Raw genomic sequence first — 15,755 nt, 5'->3', positions numbered from 1 at the left:
CCTAAAATCAGTCTCATCGATCAGAACGAGACTTCTGGTCATTGATGTTTCAGAGAGGAGTGTTGGATTGTGCCTGCCTCGTCTTCCCTTGACTCTGTCACCACCACTCCCTCTTGCCACATCCAAGGCAGTGAGAATGTTCCTTGAGAAGTGCCAGGGAAATTATTGGGCAGAACCAGGTGCCCAAATGGGCTAGTTGTGCATTGCTATGTGAGCATATGGGATTTTGGACTTCAACAGAGTTAGCTTGGTCGGTGTTGATATCTACACACACATCACACACCAGCGATGTGTGTGATCTAAATCCCCAAAGAACCTGCGAGTGAATGGGTTAAACCATGGTTCTGGCTGAAAGGAGAGAAGAGGGAAGAGAAGACCTATCTTTCACCTTCCATGCATTCCAGTAAATTAGTCAGCCCTTGGTCAAGGTGGCAGCAGCTGGACCCCCATTCCTCTAGTTATATGCGGCTCCAGGAAAAACTCAAAAACCCATTATCTCAAGAAAAGCCTAGGAATTGATACCTGCTTGAGAAGAGCCAGGTCACAGCTTTGCTCCCTCATGAGCTCCAGCCAGAGGTTGGAGTGCTGCATTAGAAACTAGCAGTGTGGCCCACGGGGCCCCGACACCTCTCCCACCAAGTCTGACCCCACACCCGGTCTCTGTCCCTGGGACGCCTCAGCAGAGGTGACTGGGGCCCACCATTCTGTGGGTCAGCCGGGCAGTCTGGCTTGGTGCTGGGAGCCTACGTGCAGAAACCGTGTCCCCAGACTGGCCACTCTGGACGCTCCCTGGAACTGGCAGGGGAAAAGGTAAGATGGAAAGGGAGCCTCCTTCTCCTCTTTTCACCTACTCTTGCTCTTTCCGCAGGACAGACACTGCTGTTTGACCCACACGAGGGTCCTAGCTCACTTCACTCTGCTTTTCTCAGTTGTCACACGGAGTCGTTGTGAGGATCAGAATGAGCTTCTGTTATAAGGCTCTGGACACGGGAAGCCCCCACTAATGTGTCCACTCTTGCTGTTGTTCTCTCTTGTCTGGTGGTTCTAAACCTTCTGTCAGTCACACGCAGTAGTGTGTGACCTTGGACCCGTCACGTCTCTCAGGTCCAAGGTGAGCCGCTGTGCAAAGGTGCCGGAAGCCAGCCAGGTCGGCCTGGCTACAAAGCCGTGCCACCTCTGTGGTTTCCAGAGTAAACAGTGTTATGAGCAAACATCCTCTGTGGAAATGGGACCAGAGCCATCGGCTCAACAACCCCCTGCTCCACGCATTTCAGGGTAATTCATATCCACTGAGTAAACAGAACATTCTGGACAAGAGTTCTCTGGTGTCAACTTGCCTGTTCTAGGAATTCTCAGTATATACATTGGAGCCCAACCAGAAATTCAGCGTGAGGCTGGTCTTTCTTGACATTTCCCAAAGGGGCTTAGCTTATAATAAGCTGAAGGGACCTTCTTAGGCAGTGATTTCACCCCTGGGACTCTCCCTTGGCATCTCCTCCATCCTGTGTCTCCAGGACCACAGCCCCCCTGCCCACAGGCTCACCGCCAGGATGGCCACTCCCCCTTACATGCTAGCCGTCTGAGATGTCCTCTGTGTTCTCACAGCACCCACACAGGCATGTCAGAGCGACTCATCACATGGCCTCTGCGTGTGTCCTTGCTCTCTTCCTGCCCGACTGAGAGCAGCACGCCATGACCTACTCACTTTGACACCCTATAACGGATCATGCTTTTAGGAACGCCAGCAAGGACCATCATCACAGTTGACACTACCTGGGCATTCACCGTGCGCATCTTTCAAGCAGGGACTGTGGTGATCCTTACCTTTAAGGCACACAGTGCCGTGCCCATGAATGTGACCAGAGAGGCACGGAGACACCTTCTCTCTCTCCACTGATCCGGAACTCCCACTTGTGTGTGCCTGCCACTCAGCCCCAGGGTCATTTGCCTCAGCAGGAAGACGGAAATAAGAGTGGTGCCTACCTCACCCAGCAAACTGAGAAGAAAGGGAATAATTAAAAGGAATAAAGACACTATTCTTGAAACAGAGTAGTCATTCCGCAAACATGAGTGGGTTTGTTACTGTTGCTATTGCCGTGAACACTGTTAGTACAACTTTGCCGTGGAGAGCACTACTTCCTCTCTGTGGACACAAACTTCTGAGCCAGTGTGAGTGATGCTAAGTGTGGTGGCTGCAGCCTAAAGGCCGAGGTCATTTCCAAACTCGTAACAGAGGTGTTTCCACCCGCGAATTTCAGTCCAGGCCTCACAGAGTCTTCATTCAATAGTCACGTCTTTGTGTCACGGTGTACGATGTAAGGTTCAGGGAACCTGAGCAGAGGAGGGAACTGGGGGCGTCCGTGGTCTGTCCCAGATGTCTGATGAGTGGTGGCCTCAGTGGCAGAGTGGCAGCTGTGTAGCAAACGCTGTCAGGAAATACCTAGCAGCTAACAAGAACTACCGTGTATTAAACACTCGGCCATGAACTTGGCCTGGTAGAAAATCATCCATTCATGCAACAGTATTGAGCTAGCGGTGGTTCTAGGCTCGGAGAGTCAATAATGACCAAAACAGACTCGAGGTTATTCAGGTCTTTAGGTTTTGTATATCTCATCTCCATCAATAGGGCCATCAGGCAGCTCTGTGATGTGGCTGCTTTCTCGTGAGGAGATTTGATGAGATGAGGAAGCGGAGTCTCCGGTGAACCACGCCTGAGACCTCATAGCCGAAAGTGGTGAACTTGAGGTTTGAATCCAGTTCTTTCTGAGGTCGAGGTGAATGCTTTAGCCACAGTATGATAGTAAGGAAATAGCAAATGCTGGAATCCAGGGTGAGTGTGTGTGCGTGTGCACACGCTTACATGTCGGAGGGGAGGGATGTTTAATTCAGAAACCTAAATAGTTGTCCTTGTGATACAGCAGTAATTGTGATCATCAGTTTGCAAAACTCGAGAAGCCCTGATCGTGCCTCTGGTCTTGAGCTCAGGTGTATCATTTTGCTCTCTTCTGGTCAAAATCATTGTGTCCTTGGCTGCCCTCAAGAGAGAAAATAACTTCTTTGCTTAGGCTGATAAGCAGACAGAAACTGCAAACCCCAGTGGCTGGTTCTCAAGCATGCTGAGTAACTCCTGGGTACCCTCCAGAGCCTGGACAAGGCCCCTGGGCACCATGCCTGCTGAGATGTTGTCCAAACCCGTGGGGCTTGTGTTCCAATGTCCTTGACTCTGCACCGTGAAATGCTCCGGGTCACTCAGGGCTATGGATGGTGGGCGCAAAGCCCGCAAACTGCTGCTGACCCATCTGTTGAGGCCTCTCGCGTGGCCATTCTGCACGGATGAAGAGCGAAGTTTCAGAGGTGACATCTCAAACACCACTGAAAGGGAGAGGTAGGGAGGACGGTAGGGGATTGCCGCAAGACACACAAATAGCCTGAAAGTGATTCTGTGTCCAGTGTCAGGATCTTGGTGGCTTCCTTTTGTTTCTGGGGATACCATGGTTTCCAGGCAATACATGTGCTCCTTAGCCGTGCAAGGCTACTCAGTCTGTCAGGTTTGATGCTGGTGCGTTTGCACCCGGATCCTGTCCATGTGACCTCACAATGCAGGGGTGGGGCAGGCCAGCAGGAAGGACATTGTACCTGAACATCAGGGACCAGGATTCTGGCCCTGGCTCTGCACCAGCTGGCAGAGGGACCTTGGACAAGTGCCTTCGCTCCTGGGCTTTCCTATTCTCACTCATAAAGCAACAGGGCTGGGACTGGAGGGGGATGTTTCCTGTGATCCCTTCCGGCTCGAAAATTGCGAGTTTGTTAGTGGGTATTCGCAGGCTTAAAGTGCCTTTTTTGTTCTCAGGCCCTGTATTTAAAAGCATGTTTCCTTCTCCTTGAAGGACAGCATTCATTCCGTTGCTTCAGTGCCCACAGGGCTGGTCCTTAATGTTTGATAACTCTTGGTTAAATTCAGGGGTGACTCTATGAGGAAATATGAATGAAGGAAACCACTGGCACGCACTGCTGGAGCTTCTAGACGGTGGTTCTCTGTGCTGCCGTGTGGGCGCCGCAGGATCCATGTCACCCGCCAGAGGAATCCGAGTGGCGGAGGCCCCCGTAGGAATCAACCTCTAACTCCTGCTGTGCCACTGTTGTCATGGTGTGCCTTGTTTTTGACAACTATGGAATAGTGTGCACACGGTTTACCTAACCAATATTTTTTTCAGGATTGAGGTATTTTTTTTCATGTCACTAACATCCTCTTATTTATTTATTCATTCATTTATTTTTAAGATTTTATTTACTTATTTGGGAGGGGCAGATGGAGCAGGAGAGAAAGGAGTTCAAGTGGACTCCGTGCCGAGCATGGAGTCCAACGCGGGGCTCGATCCCAAAACCCTGAGAATGTGACCCGAGCTGAAAGCAAGAGTCGGACGCTTAGCCGACTGAGCCACCCAGGCGCCCCTGTTCTCTTATTTAATTTCAATGGCTGCAACACAGTGTCTTGGAGGGTGTAAAGTCTTGTACATTGAGTCCATTCATGTCTTTTCCATGTTATAAACAACATGACTAAATATTCTGATTTATTTTTAAAATGCATTGCTTTTGTTAACAGGAATAATATCTGATAAATAATACCCCATGACACCATTGGCCATCCCTGCTTCAGCTGAGGTGGTAGTTAGTCAGCAGGAAGGCTGTGTAGAAGCCACTGAATGTCGGGCAGCCTTTGCTCTCCATGTGCCAAGGGACCATGATTGCCATCAGTTACACGGTCATGCAACAGGAGGAAAGCCATTTCCTAAACCAAGAGCAGTGTCCCTAAATCCAAAGTAATACCCTTTCCACTCTTGTGCAGAACTAGGAAAAGATGTGTGGGGGGGCCCAGGTCATATGGGAAGAGGATTCAGCCCAGGATTGGAGGCCTGGGTTGGAGCTCCCCTCTGCTATCTGGCCTCAGGAAAGAGCCTTGGTTTAGTTTTCTGTGAATGGGAATATTAGTATTGTTAGTCCTGTCTGCCCTTTCATCACGGGTTCTGAAAATGGAAGCAGGGGAGGTTGGGAGCATAAAATGAAATCCTAGGTACAAGGTTTATATGAAGTGTGAAAACAAATGTACAGAAGTGAGTTATGGAGAAAATGGGGTGTCCCGTTCGCCTCTGGAACTGTGACCTGCAATGTATCCAGAGTTACTGAGGTTTTTGAGCAAATCCTTACCTCACACATCACCGCTATTAAGAGGGAGCAAAAGCAGTAATTCAACCCTCCGCGCTCTGCATGCCTTTTTATTTCTAATCCTTGCCAGATGTAGACTGGCCATGAGCCCAGAGGGTGAGTGCTTTCTAATAGAGGTAGTTTTGTTCTTGTCTCCCTTCTAGACAAAGAATTCTTGAAGGAGAAGGAGAAGTTGGAAATGGAGTTAGCGGCAGTGAGGACCGCAAGTGAGGACCACCGGAGACACATTGAGATCCTGGACCAGGCTCTGAGCAACGCCCAGGCTAGGGTCATCAAGCTGGAGGAGGAGGTGAGATGGGGTTGGGGTCAGAGCCCAAAGGGCCTCCGTTTCCTTTACCCAACCGGCACCCCTCACTGGAGCCAGCTCCAAGGCTTTGAGTTGCAGGGAGGAATGCAGCAGGCCTCCCAAATCAAAGTGAATGCCAGCAGAGTTTATCCAGCCCAGAGGCAGGCCAAGTGTGAACTGCAGCCGTGAAGGAGCTCACTTTCCGCCCGAATCCCGGCCTGCAGACCATGGGTGGGCAAGCGGCCAGGGCTGGAAACAAATGGAAGGACTGGAAACTACTGGTGCCTGTAGAGAAAAGAGACTAACAGTTTTTATTTTTTGTTTTCGTATTTTAAAATAGTTTATTTGCTCCATCTTTGGGCTCTTGATTGCATTAAAAAAAAGGCAAAAGTCTTCCAATAGGGTAGAGTTGGTGTGGCATTCAGCAAAGCGGTCTCCAGTTTCCAGAAGTTGGCCCAGCTGGGCAACGAATTCCCTGGTCCAGGAACGTGTGATCCCTCTCAGGCATTCTGGATTTGGTGGTTTCTGAAGAAATCAATCCCTTAGATGGCATTTTGTGAGGCAGACTTTGCCGTGAACCCCAACGGTGGATGTCGATCGACCGTTTCTGAGGGTCAGGCTGGGGGGTGCAGGCCGCAGACACGGCAGCAGGAAAGGAGGAGCGGCCTAGACGGGAGGACAGGAGCCTGCACCCCCGGCCCCACGGCAGCCAGCCCCCCAGGATACGGGGCCTGAGCTGCGCAGAGCCACTGCCGAAAGTGGAGACTCGAAGTCTGGAAGAGGTCTAAGGGAGGTGTCCACACAAAGTACTGCCGTCGGTGTTGGGGCACAGCAGACAGTGTTGCTACTCATCCAGCTGTTGTCGAAAATGAAAAGTGGCTCCCTCAGAAGGCCTCTCCCGACGCCGGCTAACTCAGGGGTCCCGGCAGATTCAGTCATGGTGCAAGCAGCCGAATGGGAATGTTGCTAAGTCAACAAGGGTCTTCTCCGCTAGAAGCCTTTTAAACCCACAGGTCCAGTACAGGACCTGCATTTTAAGTCTAGCGTGAGGACCCAAGCAACAGCCCCAGAGGATTCCCCGTTACCACTGTGGGACCCATTAACAAGGATGTACATTTGGTGCAGAAAGCGACCTTAATCCCTAAAGGACACAAGGTCTGCTTTGAGGACAGGAGGCCAGCACTCTTCATTATGGTTATAACTGAAATGACTCAAGCGCCATCTCCATGTGTGGAGCCAAGGAAAATTACAATTTTAAAAATCTTGTGAATTTAATATTTCTAATGAAGTACAAGTTAATTGAGAGCTTCCTAAAGACAGTTTTTGTTTTGTTTTGTTTTTATAGTCACTACTGTGGATGTTCTTGTCATTCTAGAAATCTTTGATTGCATGTAGCTTCTCCAGCATCTCTCTTTGGTTGGTCTTCCAGTATCATTCCGTGATCTTATTCACGTTTCTTTTGAGGGGTCTGAATTCAGTTCAGAGAGCTCATCCCGAGTGCTTACACTGACTCCTGGGCCAGACTACAGTGAATTCGAATCCTGAACCTGGAATGTGTCAGTGTGTGACCTTGAGCAAGTCATGTAAGCTCTTCAGTTCTCTCTCTTAGCTGGAGATGGCCCAGGAGCGGTCCCTTTACTGATACCGGAGGATTCAGTGAGATCATTGCATATAAAGCACAATGCTGGGCATGGAGGAACTTGAAAAATGTTGGCTGATGTGAACTATTATTCTTAGTCCTCCCCATTCCAGTACACTCCTTGCTAGACCAAAGGCCGAGACAAAAGTGAATGAGACAGAGCCGTGCCTTCGAGGATCTTGGAGTTTATGAGAAGTAAGAGTTCTCCATTCAACAAATATTTCTTGAGTACCTACCGGATGCCGGGTACTGTTGCAGGCACAGGGGGATCACGGTGGACCTTGGCCCTGCAAGGACCGAAAGGCACAGATCTCATGGCCCTTCTGTTCTAACGGCCACATGCCCGGGAAACTGGACAGACAGTGTAGGATAGGGCAAGCAGTATATGAAGGGGACTCATAGAATGTTTTCTTAGCTGAATCGGCTTCTAGCACAGAAGCCTACAGTTAGTAGGTCCTCAGATGTCTATCCAACTGAATCAAGCCATCAGAAGCATAGTGAATGGATGGGCCAGATGGAAAATGCTGCCAAGAGCAGGTTTAGAGCAGGCTGTGAGTTCGCTGCTGCTCCCCACTACCCCCCCAAGGTCAGAGGTCTCTCCATCCTATTCCAGTGGCTGTGGCCAGGATATAGGCACAGCACCTGCAGTGCAGCCTGCGAAGTGAGAAGCCACCGTTGGCAGTAGGCTCTTCAATCATGAGCATGTTCCAGCCTGCCAGTGTGACCGCGGGCCAAGCTCAGGATCTGGATCCCCCTGCAAGACCTCAGCACACCCAGGTGCAGACAGGAGCTACCATCTGGTGTCTTCTCATGCATGACCAGATCGAGTCAACGCCTCAGCCGGATGTTTGGCACAAGCTGATTTCCAGGAAGTTAGAAAGGGGCCTGGGATTTACGGACGTGAGCCAGGCTCCTAACTGGAGGAAAACAAAGTCTGGGAGTGACAGTTGACGTCGTGCATTGTGATTCTAAATCCGTGCCTGATGTGATATTTCCCTAAATCCCTTTTACCTCAGTTTCCATCTCCTCAGTTGTGGTGGTGGGGCTGGGGTGTCCATCGTGCCCTTCCTGTCTCTCCGGGGCTGTCCACTACTCCCCTATAAAGGGCTCAGAACTCTTTTGAAGAAACTTACTCCACACGTATCTACTATAGGAAATTTTATCTTTATCACAAATGTGTACATATACCTACAATTTCTCCATGATAGTAATTTACAGTTACTATAGAAGATTTGAAAACTTCAGAAGAGAATAAGGAAGAGGAGAAATTCTTTTTGTGCCATACAGATAAATATGGGTGATGCTTTTAAGTCTTCCTTTCCAGTCTTCTTTCCTAGGTTTTTGATGATAGGCAGGCAGAGCTGTGAGCATGCATTGTGATTTTTTTATTTTGGGTTTTTTACTTAACATTATAGAATAAGCTTTTCCTTGTGGCCTTAAAAACTCTTTACCAACTTCATTTCCAATGTCTGCAGACGTTGTCAGGATTAAGTAATCACCAAGGAGGGAGCTTAGAGCTGAAAGCAGGTGCCCTGGTAGGGGTCTCTCATTCCAAGCGTCCCATCCGTTCTAGGTGTAACTGGTGTCGTTTGGGTCAGTCCTTTCTGTCCCAGCACAGTGGAGAGATAGCATTAGGTAAGGGCCGTCCACTTGTAGTTCAAACAAGATCCCCAGCTAATCTGACCCCTCACACCCACCTCCACCCCAGCTTTGAGAACTGCCGGTCTGAGTTCTCTGCTCGTCTTCACTGTCCTCTGCTCAGTTACGAGAGAAGCAAGCCTATGTGGAGAAGGTGGAGAAACTCCAGCAGGCCCTGAGCCAGCTGCAGTCTGCATGTGAGAAGCGAGAGCAAATGGAGCGGAGACTGCGGACCTGGCTGGAGAGAGAGCTGGATGCGCTGAGGACCCAGCAGGTGAGGCCGGGGCCGTCCATTCCTCCAGCACCGTGCTGTGGTTCAGGTTGCACACCGTGCATTGTGGACTCAGAGGGGACTGGGATCCCCTGTCCCCAGCAGACCAACATTGTGGCCCATGGAGGAAAGGAACCAGGTGGTCCCCTCATTGCCGGGACAAAAGTCCTTAAAAGAGAGAAAGTGCTGACCCCCGGGGGGCTGGGCACAGGGGAGTGCAGCTGGGGAGGACATTTGGGTAGGACTTTGAAAGACGAGTTTGTTGGACATTCTGGGGGATGAACGTCAGAGGTCGTGGAGGATTTTGCATAGGGGAGAGAGATATGGAGCTGCGCGTTCGGGTGGCTAGCAGCGGCTAGCTGGGGGAGAACGCATAGTGAGGTGGCACTGAGGCAACAGAAGCCGGCTGGTGGAAGGCATCCAGTCAGGTTGAGAGATTGTACTTGTTCCTGTGGTCAGCAGAGAGCCAATGACCAGGAGCTTTCTAAGCTGGAGAGGAATATACAGCTGTTCAGAAAAAGAACCATCTCGTGGCCTCAGGAGGGTCTGGAGGGGAGACTGTGGAAGTTCAGGGGGCCAGCCAGAAGGCTCTTGGTGTCCTGAAGTGGGATTACATGCGGGAGCTAGTAAAAGGGTGAAATGAGTCGGGCGTGGTCATCATTGAGTTTTCCAGGTAAAGGAGAGGAAGGAGTTCAGGACTCTCCCTACGACATAATATTGGCCACAAGCTCCTAGTTCTGCCTTCCATTCTTTCTGCCAGTCACAGCTGTCAGTGTAACCTAGCTTCTGATGAGCTTAGAGTCACACAGCCGAGCCCGGGTCCGTGTGTTCCTCAGCAAGGAAAACTCTGCCGCTGGTTTAGACTCCATAATACACTGGGCAAAGGCTCCTGGCTCCGAGAGCCCCTGGGGCTTGTGTGTCATCAGCCAATGCAGTGTGCAAAGCCCCCTGCGCAGCTGCTGATGGGCGTGCTCTAAGTTGGGAACCAGGGAAATGCAAGGCAGGGCTCAGCGGAATTATCACTGGATAGAACATAGTGGTTGTGCTTGGAATACTTAAAAACACTTGAAAGCGTCTGTTCAGGCCAGCTCAGCTCTTTCTCATGGCAGGCACACACATTTTGCTCTGGGTGTGTGTACTTGATGAAGGAAGGAGGTGTTAGCGAGATTGCCCAGAAAATTAAAGAACCCACCTGGCCTCCCGCCATCTCGGCTTAGTTGCGAGCTTATAGGAAGGGTGAGTCTGTCTCTGGACTTCTGAGCCATCTAGCCTGTGCTGTGCACCCTGGTATTTAAAGGCCCACCTTTGAGTTCTTCTCAGTTAATGAGAACTTGACCTTCCCATCTACAAGGTAGGCTTCTCTGGTGCCTGCTACCTCGCTGGCATCTGAGGGGTACTCGCGAGACTTTGGCCGACAAAAAGAGCACATCTCAATACTTAGAGCAAAAGAGAATATTCTTTTCCCAGTTAATGTGCCAACCCACACCCTAGAGTCAGATGACTTATCCTTGGATCTCCTCTTTTGAGAGCTGTGAAACCAGACTCAACTCCATTACCCTTGTTATTATAACGGATCTCCCGCCACCACAGAAGTGAAATCATACTTAGCATTGTTGGAAGCTTAGAGATGAGGGGAAGAGGAAGGGAAATGAACACGTTTAAGAATTCATTGTCTTCTCTTTCTTACAAAGAGCTCAAGATAATTTTCACATCTTACTAGCACAGTGGTCCTCTGAGGTAGAAGAGAGAAGAGGGGGGGGAACATTCTCAAAGAGGAAGATGAGGCACAGGGCAGTTGAGAGACCAGCCCAAGGTCATTAGCAGATTAGGATCTCCATCCTTAGTGAAAACATTAAGGATAGGAGATTGAGTCTGTACTGTTTGCTGTGGTAATGCTAGCAGCAGGCACATGGTGAGTAAATACGTGTGGACTAAATGAGTGGGCAGCAGAAGCTGGCCTGCCTGCCCCTCTACCTGTTTCTCCAGCCAGCATCCTTATCCACTAGACCATGCTCTCTTTGTGTTCTTGAATCCTGAAACTCATGCTTTTATTTGAGTAACTCTTAATGACCTAAATCAGAGGCCCTGTGGAGGGATGCCATGATCTCATGTGAGGCCGAGAGGATTTTGCAGAAATCAGTCAGCTGACATGACATCACATGGGAGTGACACAGAAAATGACAGGCACAGATGGCAGCCTAGCCAGGCCACAGGGTCTTTTTCTTGGAAACTTCCTGACAGTAGGGGAGCTTCTCATCTCAATGGACTGGTTCATTTGTCCCCCTGCCTGAGGTCAGTGCCTGGCCAGATGGAGTCACTGGGTTTCTGTACAGGTTGATGAGGACAGTTATGTGCTTTCTGCTCTATTCTTGCTTAAATGTTTGGTACTGGACCAGACTCTAGAATAGCTGTAATTAAAGCTTTAAAAAATGGAACAGAAACCTACAGGCTAGAGAAAGCCCCTGGGCCCATTTGCTCTGGTCTGTCTGGTAGGATCAGAGTCTGTGAGTACAGCTCATGTGCTGAGCTATTGTTCCAGTTAATGGATGTGGTTCCAGGTAAAGCATTCAGGTACCCCACACCTTACACCCAGCTCTGTGTTTACAGTTCGTGGTCGCTGGAAAACTTGAGGGCAATGTGCGTCCCAGGACATGGGGTAATGGGGGGAAATCGTTCTCTTCTAAAGGCAGAATCTCAAAACATGCACGTCATGCTATTTAGAGGAGATAATAGACCTGTGTTCAAAGGGAGGAAATCCAAAACATCCATATCCTTACTCGGGAGCAGTCCAAATAACATAATTGCTTTATTTCCTATCTTCCAGACCCAGATGGAAAGAAAGGGCTGAAAAATGAGCTTGACTTGCATTCACAGATTTCTGGTAGCACTTTATTTTGGTTAGCCCTTTAAGGTTGATAAAAGGCTTTCTTAGATAGTAGCTAATTTGCTTCTGGGGCCCTCAGTGGAACAGACAGTCCGTCCTCTGTGAGCTACCACTGAGTAGCTAAGAGGAACTGGACAGTTCATTCCACCTCCCAGAAGCTGCGTTGTCTCCCCTCTAACATCGGGATAAGGTGCATGAGGATTTGGGGTGGAGGAATTTGGACAGTGATTGTCCTTGGCAGTAGGATCTGGAGGGTCGACATCATCCCCATAGGAGAGGGAGCAAGAGCGTGAGGACAGAGTAGGACTGTGCTATGGGGTCCTCACACCCCATGTACATGGTCTGCCTCATTCCCGCCTCAAGATGCATTATTTATCTTGCTTCTCAGAAACATGGAAACGGCCAGCCGCCCGGCATGCCGGAGTATAATGCCCCAGCCCTCATGGAACTCGTGAGGGAGAAGGAGGAGCGCATCCTGGCCCTGGAGGCCGACATGACCAAATGGGAGCAGAAGTACCTGGAGGAGAGTACCATCCGGCACTTCGCCATGAACGCTGCGGCCACTGCGGCGGCTGAGAGGTGAGGTCAGCCCGCGGTGCATCTGACACAGCGGGAGGGGAGCCTGGGGTCCCCGGGAGGGGTGCCATGCTCTCTTGCCCACGCATGTGTGTCATGGGCCAGACGAGATTTAGTCCTCGTTAAACATGGGCCTGACTGGACGATGGAGCCGCCTCCGACCCTCAACCTGGGTCAGGTCCCACCTTCCCCAGGGGCCCAACAGGAACCGTTAGTAGCCGCATCGTGCAGGCGAAGAAGCGAGGCTCTGTGAGGTGTGCTGGTGGATCCAGTCACACTCGCCGGGAGCTCTGGGGCCACGTGTTCCCTGGAGTCCGGTGTGACCCAAAGCCTGGTTTCTTTTGCTTTGAAATTGTTGCTGTTGTCAGTTATTCCCTCCGCTGCTTTGCTTCCTTTCTATGGACTCCACACAGCCTCGTCCTCCCCTTTGAAAATGAGCTTAGGGGTGCCTGGGGGGTGCTCAGTCGGTTGAGCGTCTGCCTTTGGCTCCAGTTATGATCCTGGGGTCCTGGGATCGAGTCCCAGGTCAGGCTCTCTGCTCAGTGGGAGTCTGCTTCTCCCTCTGCCACTCCTCCTGCTTGTGACCTCTCTCTCACAATCTCTCTCTCCAATAAATAGAATCTTTTAAAATAAAAATGAACTCCGAATGCTTGATAATTGACAAAGGAATGCTGGTAAAGCATCCTCTTGTCTGAATGAGGGGGTGCTCTTCCCCGACTGCTGGGGACTACCTGCGCATGGTCTTGTCCCCCCACCCCACGCCCCGACTTGAGGGGCCGTGCGCCCCACCGTCTGGGCTCCTGCTGCCTCCCTGCCCCCTCCTTGGCTGTGGGCCCATAGATTCCATGGGCATTTCATTCATAGTTGTTTGTGATTTATCACAGTTTAGGGTCAGTTCAGTTGGGGGAGACCCTCAAATCTCAGAGGAATGTCCCCAAAACTGAGCTTACTGGGGGTTGTCAGTGAGCCCTTGGGAGGGTGGGACCCGAACCAGATGAGGAGTAAACACGGGATGCAGCCTTATCATGTAGTTGGTGCCACGTTTTAGGGGCCATGTTATAGGCCTGTTGGGGTGGAGGGCGTGGGGGTACTCTGTAAGGTCTCGTGGGCTCTCACATTCATTACTCAGGTAGAGAGGAACCCCCAGCAATGGTACCTGCAGGGGTTCCCCCCAGGAACTTGGAACAAGAGCAGTGCCAACCCATGTGGGCACAGGTGTGTCTGCCGGGTGCCACAGCATGCTCACACCTAGAGAGACCCTGCGGACTCGTGTGGAGAATGACCACCCGGGGTCAGTTCCTAGTGCTCAGCTATGAATGTCTGCGTGAGGGCAAACAGCCCGCAGTAGCCCTTCTGAGTGAGGCCCGGGAGCAGGCACAGACCCTGGAGAGGTGTGTCGCGTGGCGGAGCCCCAGAGTGATGGCGGGAGAGCTGGTGGGAATTGGGGCCTCCGGTTCCGTCCTCCTGCACAGGGTGAGAAGAGTGAAGCCTGGATTTCTACAGAGCTGCGAGGTGTTGCTTTTCAGCTTTCTGTTCTCTGAGGCAGTAACTCACCTCTGTCTTGAGGAAGAGCCCAGACTGTCATCCAGTTACTGAAGCCTTTGGCCTTCCTCACCCTTTTGGGTCTAACGCCCAGCTGTCCTCGATGGCCCTGGGAGTCGCTGGCTCCGTGGGGTTGTTAGTGGAGGGAACCCTGCACAGGCAGGCAGGGCCTCCCCACCCCCACCCCTGCAGGCTTCTTCCTCTGCTGCCGACCGTGGGCGCGTGATTTCACAGAAACCTTTCTGAGTGTCCCTGAGTTCCTTCAAAAAATCACCTGATTCCTAAAACAGAAGTGGTAATTCTTGGCTGGTTAGGGAGAGAACCACTGTAGCCCACCGGCTGAGGACAGGAGAGCCCCGGCCGCAGCATAAATGTGTTACCTTGGAAACGGACATGGGGTCCCTTGTGTGTCGTGGCCATCTCCACTCCCCGTGCTTTATGAGGTTAAATGTGTGTTTTGGATCCTGGGCCCCGAGAGGACAAACGGGACTGGGATGTCAGACCAGAAATCGGGGAATGAAGGGTCTGAGGCGTGAGACATCTGTAGCGGGCGCTGGACAGAGCCCACGTTCGGCCACTCACCTGTGCTAGGCCCCACCTTGCTCATCCTCCTCCAGGCAAGGCACACTGCTCTGTTACCCACAAAGAATGGGAGTCCTGTGGGATCTCCCCAGCCCTGCAGCTCTCCTCTACCCCATTTGGAGTCTCAGATGCACAGGTAGATCAAGGCCCTTCCACCGATGCGCCTGCCCCCTTCTTTGTTTCCGCATGTGTTCATTGGGTATCTGACAATTCTGTGGGAACTCCCTTCCCCTTCCTGACCACTCCTTCCCACCGTCTGGGGGAGAGTCCATGAGATGAGGTCAGGGGGTCAGTCTGATCTCCAATTTTAATTTTCAAAGAAAACCTCTGTAATTTTGCACTGCTTTTCTTTCGATAGGGAGAAAGGGGAAATGAAGAATTTTTGAGAAAGGTCAAAATTCCCAGCTCTTGTCTAGATGCTCCATGGCTGTGGATGAACTGGTAAAAACGGCCAGCCATTCGGTTTGTAACTTTACGCACACTGACGCATGCTTCGTGTTTATAAGCAGTGATTTTTAAAGGAATGATTTTTGTCTACCGAACGCTTCCACCATCTTGGTGCCTTTCGGCACCGTTGATCAGAATTTTGAGGGGTTTGGCCTTTTTTATGGTTTTGAAACTTTTTACAGATCCCAACACAGTGTAGTTAATGTTTTTGAGAGTGGCTTGTGTGATTTTACCTCCTGAGGTGTTTTGATCTAATTCTTCCTGCTATCCTTACGTGGCAGCATAAACATGAATTTTTTAATTGGTGTCTGGCCTTGCCTGATTTTTCCAAAAGTTAATTGGTTGACAGTATTTTCTCCAGCCACTGATTTCTGTGGTGGTGATTTTTGTGCACTGTAGGGTGAATTCATGACCTGCAGAATTGGCCTCAAAATTCTGCCTACGCAACAATACAGCAAAAACTTCCACCACCTCTTCCAAAGCGCTCTTTTGGCTCTCTGTGTGTTTAAAGTGTTTGCTTCTTTTCTATGTTAGTTGGCCTTATGCTTTATTTTCAGCTGCATTTCACACAAATACACTCTCACATGCGCCCACTTTGTTGGTTTATTTTATCTTCTTGCCTTTTGCTGAGGCCTTCTTCATAAAGACACAGGAAGTGGGGTGCCTG

The 15,755-nt window shown here is 50.6% G+C and overlaps 1 protein-coding gene across 7 annotated transcripts in view; it reads left to right on the top strand.

The window, feature by feature from the left end:
* AMOTL1 (angiomotin like 1) overlaps positions 1-15,755 on the top strand; it is a 152,338-nt gene that overhangs the window by 129,070 nt on the left and 7,513 nt on the right. For all 7 annotated transcript variants that reach the window (XM_032852767.1, XM_032852770.1, XM_032852769.1 and 4 more), the window contains 3 exons: positions 5,367-5,512; positions 8,911-9,060; positions 12,330-12,520. In XM_032852767.1, coding sequence (XP_032708658.1) covers positions 5,367-5,512; positions 8,911-9,060; positions 12,330-12,520 — 487 coding nt within the window. The remainder of the gene's footprint in view (positions 1-5,366; positions 5,513-8,910; positions 9,061-12,329; positions 12,521-15,755) is intronic.

Source organism: Lontra canadensis, unplaced genomic scaffold (assembly GCF_010015895.1).
Source record: "Lontra canadensis isolate GAN:19392208 unplaced genomic scaffold, GSC_riverotter_1.0 scaffold7, whole genome shotgun sequence".
NCBI lineage: Eukaryota > Metazoa > Chordata > Mammalia > Carnivora > Mustelidae > Lontra > Lontra canadensis.
The sequence above is the reverse complement of the archived record's forward strand: the minus strand, read 5'-3'. Positions and strand labels throughout refer to the sequence as shown.